The following is a 12,850-nucleotide window of genomic DNA, read 5'->3' as shown; positions in this document are numbered from 1 at the left end:
GAACATAATATATGTAGGCGGACGTAACGCTTATGGGGTCAAGGATCACATGGTCAATGTTGAGAGGTCACGGATGGTTCGCGTTTGAATTTTGTTGGAAAATAACTCGGCAATTTTTGAGTCTTTTTGAATATATCTTTGACAAGTAAAATAAAAAGATACGCGGTGAAGCGTTGAAATTGGATGATCCACAAAAGGCTGATTTGTCAGTTATTTTTTGAATTCTTGACAAATTTGAAGGTGGTAGAACCCTTTGTGGTTCGACTCCGGCGGCACCACCGCCATACCTATTACTGAAATTATTGAAACTCGTCTTCTCTATCAGCGGGTCCTACGTTCAAACACTGCACGCCTAAGAGAATTAAATAATTCGCCAAGTACGAGTCGAACTCGCACATGGAGGCTTCCGTACTAGCAAATGTTGTTTTTATTTATTTTATTATTTTCAACAATACTTAGTTATATGAAACAACAATAGATGGCATTGGGGTGATGATGAATGATACGTAAACAACGTATAATAAAATTAAAATAAGTATATTAAAATATATTTTATGGTTCTTATTTGTATTTATTATAATATCAGTTATAGTAGTAAACGGATTGTAAAAAATCAACCGTCTTCCTAGTACGGTTTAACAGTTAGATCGAAAAATGCCGAAAAAATCCTATTTGTTGTATGGAGACCCTTTAATATTCAACTTTATTTTATTTTTAGTATTTGTTGTTATAGCGGCCACCGTTATTCAAAATACTACTTGGAATATTTTGTTTATTTTGATTTTTTTGTCCCCAGTGATGTCGAAGTTCGCTGTGCGCGTGGACGCCGCAGTCTCCGCTCTGGGCGGCGGCGCCGGCGGTGCTCTGGACGAGAACGACTTCATAGACGCCTCTCGTCTGGTGTACGACGCTGTTAGGGAGATACGCCGCGCCGTGTTGATGAATCGGGTGAGTGGTGGGGTTGGGGAACGACAGGCAGGACAGGACAGGACAGATATTTGATGAAAGATGGATTGTAGAGTCAGGAATGGGTATTGAGTTAGAGACTTTGGAGTAGAAGTAACTGGAGGATATTAAATTAGAGGATTGAGGTTTTTGAAGGTGGAAGAACCTTTTGTGGTTCGACTCCGACGGCACCGCCATTACACTTATTTTTGCCTAATAACAGCAGTGTTAACCGCTGCCGTGTTCTAGTTTGAAGGGTGGCATACTCTTCCGAAGCGTTCCAGCGTAGTCCTCAATAGTAGCAATGCATCAAATGCGAACCGCAGGTTGGATTCTAATCTTATCCGGGGTTGATTACAGATGTCCATGGGCGGCAATGGCCAGTTACAATCAGGTGGACTACATGTTCGTCTGCTACTTCCTTATGATTTGACGGCGGCAGTTCTATTGACACACCTGTCCAACAATGCTAGTAGCCGCTCCAATGGAGTGTTGGTTTTTAGCAGAACATGAAATTTCTCGCAAGTGCTTGGTCGATTTATAGCAAATCAAAGGAAATTTGCCCCAAGCGCTTGCGACGCCTGCACAAGTTTGTTTGTAGAGGTTCAGAGCGGCAAGTGCCAAGCGTGTGGAACATCAAACCAGCATTGGTCCAAATGTTTGCCTTTATTTTGGCCAAGGAAATGGCGAAAAGCGTGTAGATGCAACATCAAACCAGCATTGGCCCAAACGTTTGGCTTTATTTGGGCCAAGGAGTGGGGAAAAGCGTTTAGATGCAACATCAAACCTGCATTGGCACAAACGTTTGCATCGATTTGGGCCAAGGACGGACAAGGGAAAATTTTCTGCCAAATTCCAAACATTTGATATTTCATTTTGATGTAGGATGAGGAGGAACTGGACCCGGAAGACGTAGAGTTGGACGAGCAATGCACACTGGAGACGAGGAGCAAGTGTGAGAGACATATCCGTCCTTGTCGCTCGCATGTGTTTAGCGGGTATTGTCTCTGTGTGGGAGGGAGATGCCAGTTTAATGATGATGTTGCGATGAGATCAAATTTACAATGTCTGGGTATACTGTCATATCAACTACTTAGTAGAAAATTGAGTATAAAAATCTTCAAATAAAACTAAATGACGAATAAATTTTACTATCAAACAATATGTCAAATAATTTAATTAATCTGTGACATAACTTTACTTAGACATTGTGGATGAGTCACTAAAACCTGTTGTCAATAATCAATCTGTCTATTGTTTTGCGTACCGAATACATTTACATTACATACATACATACATGTACATTTGATAATATTTTCGTACTCTACTCAATATTCGATAGACAATAAGTGGATAATTTGGTTATTATTAATCTCCAATTTTTTCCTGCCAGATATCTAAATTCGCCAATATGTAGTAGGCGGAAATTGTCAAATTTTAATCTTTGGTAGGCAAAACGTTAGATAGATTGGTTATTAACAATGGGCGTAAATGAAACTGGTATCTCTCAAATATTAACACGGGGGCTCTATATGTGCGTGCATGAAGGCATATGCGTATACATGTCGGCCATTTTGTGATTATCGTCGCCGCCATTTTGAGACGCCATTTTGTTTTCGTTTGTGACGTTTTTTTTTATGTTGCGCTTGGAATAAGATCATTGATAGTAATTAGGGGTAGCCGCGCATCTGTCACAGTACAAATCCATATTTCTACTGTGCATCTGTGGCCGACCTCAGGTAGGAATCTAATCTTATCTGGGGTTGATTACAGATGTCCACACGGCAGTAGCCACTTACCATCAGGTGGACGGAATACTCGTCTGCTACTCTTATATTATAAAATAAAATAAAGAGATATTTTGTTCAATTTAAATAATTACTTTAATGATTTTATTGCTAAGATTTTTTTAACAGGTTCATATTTTATGTTGTTTTTGTTTTCGTTAATGCAGTTTTTGAGTTTAAGATCATGATTAGTATCTTAAAATAAGGGCTATGAAAATATTATTTTACTTTACCTATAAATGCTCGTAGTTAATTTTTGCCTACTAAAAATAAAATTTTATAAATTCTGCCTGATAGAAATACACAATTTCTGTCAATTTTTTCTAATAGGCAGAAATTGTCAAATTTTTAACTTAGGCAAAAATTGTATACGATTGATTATTTATAAATGACAAAAATCGCGATTTAGTTATGTATTACCGTCATTACCTCAACTCAAAAACATCATAACATGTGCCGCATGCTAAGTGTCGTGTGTGTATGTCTTGCATGTACGCGATCACCCGCGATCGTACGCCACTCGCGATCACACGCCACTCGCGTTTCTACGCCACCGCAGACGAGCGACGATCTGGACACCGATACGGAGTTCGAACCGGTCGAGGATATGACCATGGAGACGAGGAGCCGATGTGAGTATGCGTGAGGTTGGGTTAGGTTAGGATTTTGATCTGAAAGTAAAGAAGAAAATGTAGGACGTTGGGGTTAGGTTAGGTTCGGATAGAAAAAAAACAGGTTTTAAATCTGAAAGTAAAGAAGGAAAAGTGTCAACGTTTAGGTTAGGTTAGGTTTTCAAAACAATAAAAGGAAGTAGGTGTTTAGGTTTGTAAGTTTAGTTTAATTTATAGAAAGGCAGAGGTTAAGTTATTTTTATAGATTTTCAGTTGGGTAAAAAAGATCTAGGAACGAGTAGAATTGTGATTAATTTATATTTTACCTTACTCTACTTCTGAAAATTAGGTACACATAGTAACGATGGGCGACTACAAGTGGTTAGTAAAATTAGCTTCTTTGAATAAATTAGACCAACCCAGTGGCATAGGAAAATAGTTATAAAAGTGATTTAATTTAATTAATTTAAAAGACTACGTCTTTCCGTCGTCTCTAGTTACTTTAGTTTAGTTGTATTTAATAGTAAAAAGTAAACATTTTTACCCTCTAAGATAAACTTAACGCGTGAATATAGTTGATTAAATTAGATAATAATTACTATTCTTACAACATGAATAGATATTTTTAGGTATTGTCTGAAATTGTTTTGGAGTCTTACAGGGCACCCTGCTTAGTCCTTGACTTTTTATACTTAACGAAGATGATCTGTTACATTCAAATAGATACAAACTACATTATACATCAAAAACATACGCTTTACAACATAATACTAGTTTTGTAATACATAGAGCTTGTGTATGCATTAGTTACTAGATAGTGTTAGATAGAAGTAGAAATTCAAAGATTTCAGATAGGATTCCTGTTTTGATTGACGTTGATCAACGCCCGTTATTGATAATCAATCTGTCCAATGTTCTGAGTAGTACAAATGTGTATAGATCGAATATTAATAACGGGTCAGAGGTCCATGAGTGTGATTACTTAATAGACAATGGGCTATTTTCTCATTTGTTACACAATTTAATTATTTCAAAAAAGGTATTACCGTTCGCCTGTGGACTTTTGAAAATGCAGAATTGCTAATGTGTCACTTTTTTTAGGTTTTTAGAATCAATTAGGTTAGGCTTAGTCATTTTTTCTCTTTTGTGGAATGCTTGAAAATACAGAAGAGTTAATAATCCGTCTTTTTTTAAATGTTTCGTTCTTTTTTAAATCGTTTGAAGTTCCATATAAGGTATGCGTTGGAAGAACCTCATTAACAATTAAATTACTTAACAAATTTCATTTGGGATAACATTAACAAGGGGAAAATTAGACACAACTTTAAAGTCCGTTATTAATATTCAATCTGTCCAAGTTTTGCCTATCAAAGATCGACCATTTCTCAATTTCTTCATAGACATTTTCAAATTTCTTCTAGAACTTTCTTCTAGACAATTTCAAATTTTGAACTTTGGTTGGTAAAGATAGATCGATTGATTATAACCGGTGTCAATGTATGTATGCATCATTTAAGCTTGCTTTTTGTCTTTAAATGTTGGGTTTTTCAAAACTTGTATGCATGAATTGGAGAATATATTTTTAGAAGTTTTAGATATAGAAATATGTATGTAAGGAAATCTCCTATAAATTGTATTTTAAAATAACCGCGTTCTACTATGTTTATAAAGTTTTTGCAAAAAATACTATATTTTTTTGTTAAAAAAATGACAATGTTACTTACAAAAAATTTGTCATTCTTAGTAAAATATCTACTTTTTAAAATTAAGAGTTTCTTTCACCGCTTCTTCTCCATAGGAAAACACTTTCCCAAGCGGTTAGATTATTGTGACGTGACAAACTAAACTCTTTGCTTCAAATCACAGGTCAAATCAAATCATTTTTTTATTCAAAATAGGTTCTTTACGGAGCCCTTTTTGAATGACAGTACAACTACCACCACTTCACAAGGTGTTTCAATTTAAACGCTTCCTACACTCACAGCCCCACACTAGGATTCCCTGTGTCGTGGGTGCTATGGACACACACAGAGACAAATACACAAACACCCAGACCCAGAAACAGAAATCTAAATTCATCATTTAGAGATCTGTCTGGCCGGGAATCGAAGCCGGAACCCTTTGCGCATCAGACCGGTATGGTGGCCGCTCCGCCACGCGGGTCGTCATTGTGGAGAAGAAGCGGCGAAAGAAACTCCATAACACACATCTTTAAAAAATGTTTTATACAATGGCACTTAACCTAATGGTACATGTGGAGCTGGAGCTACTTCAGACCACACCATTTTATGAGTCAAATAATAACTCAGCCTATAGTACGCTTTTTTAACGACAAGTTTAAACTTTTTTCTGTGAGATTCAATAAATTTTGTATAAATGAGATTGACTTTAAATTATCGATCTCCATAAAGAATGAACTTGAAAGTGATTTTATCTGGTTCACAGCGAGCGCCCACACCGGGGAGCATGGTGTTGACGAATATCCCGATATTAGTGGCATCACTAACGCTAGGGTAAGTTTTATAGTCCGATTCATCATTTTTTAATATTTGTGTTAACTCAATTTCATTTCATACAGTAATAATAATAAAAATCAAGATTTATGATAGAAAATTAAATTGTGATAATGGTAATACAATCGGGATCCAAAACATTTTTTGTGCGGCCATTTTAAGTTTCGTAGTTGATATTATATATTTTCGTGATCGTGTTCGAACTCTAATGTTTTCTAGTTTTCATAGCGCGTTTTTTTTAAATGGTGTGCAGTTATTAAGTTTTTGTTTTTTGTTGAGTTTGTGAAAATTTCGGTTCTTGTTAATTTGTTAGGGTTTGCCTGTTTACCTGTAATCGTATTTTGACAATGACATTTTTTTGTTTACATTTTGGACATCTAATTATGAATCAGACTATAGTTATATATTTTATAATAAGGAAGGTGGTATTCCGCTCGTCTAACATCTTTGTCCAAGATTTCTTTATAATTTGCGTAGTTGAGAAAATGGAAGAACGTGGAGCGACTGTTTTTCGCCTGGAAACGAGTTCTTCTTTGGAAAAATCATTGATCAAATATCGGTGTTGCTAGTAAATTGGATGAAGTCGTCCAATTTATTTGATCAAATGTACATCGGACTAAGATATTTGACGAGTGGAATACCACCCTAAGTTAGTTTCATTATTTTAGTTAGTAAGTAGTTTATAGTTCAAACAGTGAAATTATAAATGTTTGCTTCTAATGCTGGGAGTATTGGATTCGAATTCCCTTGACGAATAATTTTGTGAGTTAAAAATTATATTGGTTGGCAAAAATTGGCTAAAATTGATTATCAAGAAGTGGCCTCGGTCTTCGATGTGTTTGTGTCGATTTTTTTCAATTTTCATTCAATTCACCTAAACTATGTCACTCCCACAATTTAGACGAATCTGACGACACCTCAATGTTAATCCGTCAAGCCGTTTGGGCTGCACGACCTTTTTTGTTGACGAGGGGGAAACCTTCAAAAGGTACCCGGTGTCATGGGAACGACACAGGGTTATTTGGGACTTTTACCGCACTGAAACCCCCCCGGTGACCGCTCTCAGCGCTACGTATAGGATTCTGAGATTTCCAAAGCAACGCAACCGGAGTCCTCTGAAGTCGAGGTCCGCACAAATTACTATATAGCTCGCCACTCAAATAGTGATCGATTATGAAGTAAAATAATCATTTCTGTCGTAAACCCAACAGGAGGCGATGCGCAAGATGACTGAGGAGGACAAACGCAAGATCCTCCAACAGGTGGAGCTGTTCCGTCGCGAGAAGATGACGTTCGACAACGAGGTCGCCAAGTGGGACGACGCCGGCAACGACATCATCATGCTCGCCAAGCACATGTGCATGATCATGCTCGACATGACCGACTTCACCAGGTGAGGGTGGTACATCACTATGATGCAAGTGGGACATCATCATGCTCGCCAAGCACATGTGCATGATCATGCTCGACATGACCGACTTCACCAGGTGAGGGTGGTACATCACTATGATGCAAGTGGGACATCATCATGCTCGCCAAGCACATGTGCATGATCATGCTCGACATGACCGACTTCACCAGGTGAGGGTGGTACATCACTATGATGCAAGTGGGACATCATCATGCTCGCCAAGCACATGTGCATGATCATGCTCGACATGACCGACTTCACCAGGTGAGGGTGGTACATCACTATGATGCAAGTGGGACATCATCATGCTCGCCAAGCACATGTGCATGATCATGCTCGACATGACCGACTTCACCAGGTGAGGGTGGTACATCACTATGATGCAAGTGGGACATCATCATGCTCGCCAAGCACATGTGCATGATCATGCTCGACATGACCGACTTCACCAGGTGAGGGTGGTACATCACTATGATGCAAGTGGGACATCATCATGCTCGCCAAGCACATGTGCATGATCATGCTCGACATGACCGACTTCACCAGGTGAGGGTGGTACATCACTATGATGCAAGTGGGACATCATCATGCTCGCCAAGCACATGTGCATGATCATGCTCGACATGACCGACTTCACCAGGTGAGGGTGGTACATCACTATGATGCAAGTGGGACATCATCATGCTCGCCAAGCACATGTGCATGATCATGCTCGACATGACCGACTTCACCAGGTGAGGGTGGTACATCACTATGATGCAAGTGGGACATCATCATGCTCGCCAAGCACATGTGCATGATCATGCTCGACATGACCGACTTCACCAGGTGAGGGTGGTACATCACTATGATGCAAGTGGGACATCATCATGCTCGCCAAGCACATGTGCATGATCATGCTCGACATGACCGACTTCACCAGGTGAGGGGGCAGCTTATGGTAGGTTGACTGTGTAAAACCTACATGAAAAATCTTAAAGAAAAAGTTCTCAAAGGTATGTGAAGTCTACCAATACGCACTTGTCCAGCGCGGTGGACTATGGCCTAAACCTCATTCTGAGAGACCCGTGCCCAGCAGTGGTACAGTAATGGGTAGATGATGAGACATTGTTCATAAAAATTTCGGTCTTCGATAAGTAAACATTGGATAGATCAGCATTTCCCAGCCTTTTTCAGTCCACGGACCCTTAGTAAATCAAGCGCAGTATTCACGGACCCCCTTTATAAAATAAACAGCAAAAAAACGAATTAGGTATTTATTTTAGTTATTACACATACAAAAAAAAACAAATACAGAAGGTAATTATAACTGTTTATTATGAAAAATATGAAAATAAAAATGTGAAGGTTTGGTGTTGCTTTTTTGCAACTAAATCAGGAATATTCGGGTTGATGTTGCTACTAAGCTGTAATCTCAAATCAGATTTTACTCGTAATCTATTTCTGTATTTGTTTTTTGTATAAACAAGAGTAGAGAATGCCCTTTTTTTACATAGGTATGTGATTGAAAAAAAGCAGTAAAGCGGCCCTTTTGCATTTAATGAGCGATTTATGTATGGTCCAGTGATGACACCGCGGACCCATATACTCGCGGACCCCCAGAGGTCCGCGGACCACGGGTTAGGAAACGCGGGGGTTGTCCCTGTAGTTCCGGGACTAGAATAGGGCTACGGTATCCCCTGCCTGGCGTAGGAGGCGACTAAAAGGGGGCTTCCGGGGTTGCGGGCGGCAAGAGTGGGAGCTCGAACCGTCCAGTATGCTACCCCGGGAAGGACGACGCTATGTGTGGTCGCATACCGTCGTAATCACCAGATGTTGCGAGAGGAGCGAACGCTCCCCTAGGGCAGAGCCCGATTCGGGCATCGCGCTTGGAGGACTCCGGTTGTGTTCTGTCGGAGATCCCGGAGTTCTCCAACAAGCGCCGAGGACGGCCACCGGGGGGTTTTAATGCGGTAAAAATCCCACATAACCCGGCGTCGCTCCCACGTCGTCGGGTACCTTTTGAAGGTTTCCCCCTCGAAAAGAAAAAAAAAAAAAGGAAACGCGGGGATAGATTAATTATTAATAACGTATATAACTCTTGTATCTATCCAGTAATGTACAAGTTTTGCCAACAGAGGCCGCGGTCCGCTAAAAACCACTATGGACGTCATCAACGCAGCCAAGAAGATCTCCGAAGCTGGCACCAAGCTGGACAAGTTGACACGAGAGATCGCTGAACAGGTGAGATTAGCCCCAGATAAGATTAGAATCCTATCTGAGGTCGGCAACAGATGTGTTGCTAGCTTTTAGGACTAAGCTGGAACGCCTCGTATTAGTATGTCTCCCTTATACCCTTCAAACCAGATTTAAAATCCATTTCATCCCCATTTCATGTGCCTCATCATATATCTATATCTTTTTCACCTCTTGTATCTTTATCTTTCTTTTCCTTTATCTTTTCATCACAAAACCGTAGGAAAAATGTAACAATTTTACTATAATATTAATCATAAAATCATATATTTATATCTTATTCATCTCGTGTATCTATCTATATCTTTTTCATCTCATTTCTGTTTCTTTTTTTCGTACCGTGACTACTCGTTGCATATTAGAACGTATCAATTGTGTGATAATATTAATCTACAAATAATAATCTATCTGTATCTTTTTCATCTCATATCTAGATCTTTTTCTTCTTATATATCTATTCCTTCTTTTCGTGTTGAGACTACTAGTTACATATAAAAATATTTTATTAATTCTACAATAACATAATTCTCAAAATCTTATATTCTTATCTTTCTCATCTTATTTTTCTGTATTTCTTCTTTTCGTATTGTCAGTAGGTACCGGTTACATAACAAAATATGAGATAATATTTAATCTTATAATCACATATCTATATCTTTTATCTTTCAGTGTCCGGAATCGTCGACCAAGCAAGATCTCCTAGCGTATCTCCAACGCATAGCTCTCTACTGCCACCAGATTCAGATCACCAGCAAAGTGAAGGCCGACGTGCAGAATATATCCGGAGAGCTTATTGTTAGCGGTGTAAGTATTAGTCTTTGATAAGTAAAATAGGAAGATACCACCTGAATTGGATGAAGCCACAAAACTTGTCGGTTATTTTTTGAATTCTTGATAAATAAAAAAAAAACATTTTTAAAAGAAAATGTGTGTATAAATAACTAACTAATTCTACGTAATTTACGTAATAAATAAATAAGTATTTCAAACATTTTTGGGACACTTAGCAGGGAGACATGGCAATAATTTATTTACGCAACAATTTCATTTCTCAAAACTGGTTACACTTTCTTGTTAGGAGTGATCTATCTATGTATTTTACTCAATAAGTAAATAATAATAAATAATAATAGTTTATCGCAATAATGGTTTTAGTTTTACAACAGGCATGATGACATTATTTGTTATAATAGAAGCCATCGAAATACATTTACTGTGAAAATTTGAACTGTCTACCTATTGCGGTTCAATAGATAAAGCGAAAAACGTCAATAAGCCAGATATCACGACATTTCACCAAGGGGATTGGGGGGTCGTAAAAACGCTAAACAAATCTCACTTAATTAATGCTCCCATACTAAGAAAAAAATATTTCTGTTTATATTTAAAAAAAAAAAATCTTAAATATTAAGTGTTATTTCTCAATCTCCAGCTCGACAGCGCCACATCGCTAATCCAAGCCGCCAAGAACCTTATGAACGCTGTCGTTCTAACTGTGAAGGCCTCGTACGTGGCCTCCACTAAGTACACACGACAGGGGACAATTGCCGTGAGTATTGTTGTTGTTTGTTGGGGATTATGGGGGATGGTGGGTGGGGAGATGTTAGGAGAGGGTAGGGTAATGTGTGGGAGAGATGGAGGAGAGAGGAGAGTGTGTGTGTGAGGGAGATAGGATGTAGAATATTATGTGACGCCGTATATTTGTATATGTGAGAATGAAATATTATGTGTGTTGAGTGTGAGGGAGTGAGTGTGTGTGTGTATGTGTGTGTGTGTATGTGTATGTCCTGTATTTGTTAGTGTGTGCGTGAGAAAATGTGCATGAGAGTGTGTCGTTTGTTTATGTGTGTGTGTGATAAGTAAAGTATTTTATTGAGTTAAGTTTGATCAAAATATTTTTCTTAATTTGCTCCTTTAACGCAAATATGTTACGGAGAGATTGTTTGTGCTAGCATGTTTTTGTGTGTGTCGTTTTGACTGTGAAGGCTTCCTACGTGGCCTCCACTAAGTACACCCGACAGGGGACAATTGCCGTGAGTATTGTTGATGTTTGTGGGGGATTGTGGGGGGAATGTGTGACGGGAATGGGGGAATATGCGGGAGAGTGTGTGTGAATGTGATAGCGGAAAGAAGAGTATGTATATGAGTGGGGGAGATAGGATGTATAAGGGAAGAAGAGTGACGCAGTGTATTTGTGTGTGTGAGAATGAAATGTTATGTGAGGGAGTGAGTGAGCGTATATGTGTGTGAGAAAGAGTGAGTATGCTTGTTTGTGTGTTTTTTGTTTGTTGTGTGTGTCCTGTGCTTGCGGGCGTGTGTGTGTGTGGTGTGTGTGTGTGTGTGTGTGTGTGTGTGTGTGTGTGTGTGTGTGTGTGTGTGTGTGTTTGTATGTTAAGGGTTTTCTATGTTAAGAGAGAGAGCATGTGTTTGTGCGAGAGAAAGATGATGACTATAAAGACGAAGGATATATCTTTTATATATGCAGTAATTAGTAACAATTTTGATAAATGATAAATATATAAAGGCTGTTGGCTGGCTAATGGTATGCTGAAGGCCTAAGCTTAGTAATATAAAGTAAAATAATATCGCTTATTTATTATTAATAAACGCAAATCATGTGATGGTATACTAACGGCTTATAAACGTTAAAATAATAATGCTTTAAGGAAATCAATATTTTGATAAAGTCATGGCTTAGGAAATAATATGTAATAATTATCATTGATAATGGTCATGATGACAGTATTAAAAAGTCGAAGAATAAATGATTTACTTTAAAAACAATATGTTGAAAGCATTCTCAAAATTAGCCCAGTTTTAATAAAAACTTTAAGATTCATTATATTCTCAATAAAATAAAAGTATAAAATACTGCATCGTCAGCCATCTTGTCTAAAACGCTAAATGACGTCATTTCTTTGGCGTGTCACCGTATTGCTTAAACTTTTCTATGGGATATTGAAGCGTGACGTCACTCGCGGACGCCATGACACCCGTGAGCGTTTTCGCGCTTAATTCAAAATTTGTTTTAAAAATGCTAATATTTCCGTTCGGATCAGTAGACATGTACCTACATTATAGAAGGGGAGTTCAAACTTTGTCATCATGCCCATTATAATTAATTATAAGGTTAATTATATAATTATCGTCAGTTCGGAGTTTTCAACATCAATTTGGAATTTCTAGATTTGTAATAATCATTTAGTTGTAACTTATAAATCATTATTTATCATTTACGGAGATTTTATAGTATTTTTTAAATGTAATTTGAATTTTTTATCATTAATTTAGAATATCATAATTATCTAAATTATTTGTCATTATTATTTAAGAATTATTAAATTATTT

The 12,850-nt window shown here is 38.0% G+C and overlaps 1 protein-coding gene across 1 annotated transcript in view; it reads left to right on the top strand.

The window, feature by feature from the left end:
• The window catches only part of alpha-Cat (catenin alpha), a 71,862-nt gene that overhangs the window by 52,245 nt on the left and 6,767 nt on the right, over nt 1-12,850 (top strand). Inside the window, exons 16-22 of the mRNA XM_073090997.1 lie at nt 797-948; nt 1,831-1,900; nt 5,789-5,856; nt 7,068-7,249; nt 9,385-9,490; nt 10,172-10,306; nt 10,935-11,051. Of these exons, the coding sequence (XP_072947098.1) occupies nt 797-948; nt 1,831-1,900; nt 5,789-5,856; nt 7,068-7,249; nt 9,385-9,490; nt 10,172-10,306; nt 10,935-11,051 (830 nt within the window). The remainder of the gene's footprint in view (nt 1-796; nt 949-1,830; nt 1,901-5,788; nt 5,857-7,067; nt 7,250-9,384; nt 9,491-10,171; nt 10,307-10,934; nt 11,052-12,850) is intronic.

This window comes from Epargyreus clarus, unplaced genomic scaffold, assembly GCF_041222505.1.
Source record: "Epargyreus clarus isolate Ecla_fem2 unplaced genomic scaffold, WU_Ecla_fem_2.2 ptg000033l, whole genome shotgun sequence".
Lineage (NCBI taxonomy): Eukaryota > Metazoa > Arthropoda > Insecta > Lepidoptera > Hesperiidae > Epargyreus > Epargyreus clarus.
This window is presented reverse-complemented; position numbering and strand designations above follow the sequence as displayed.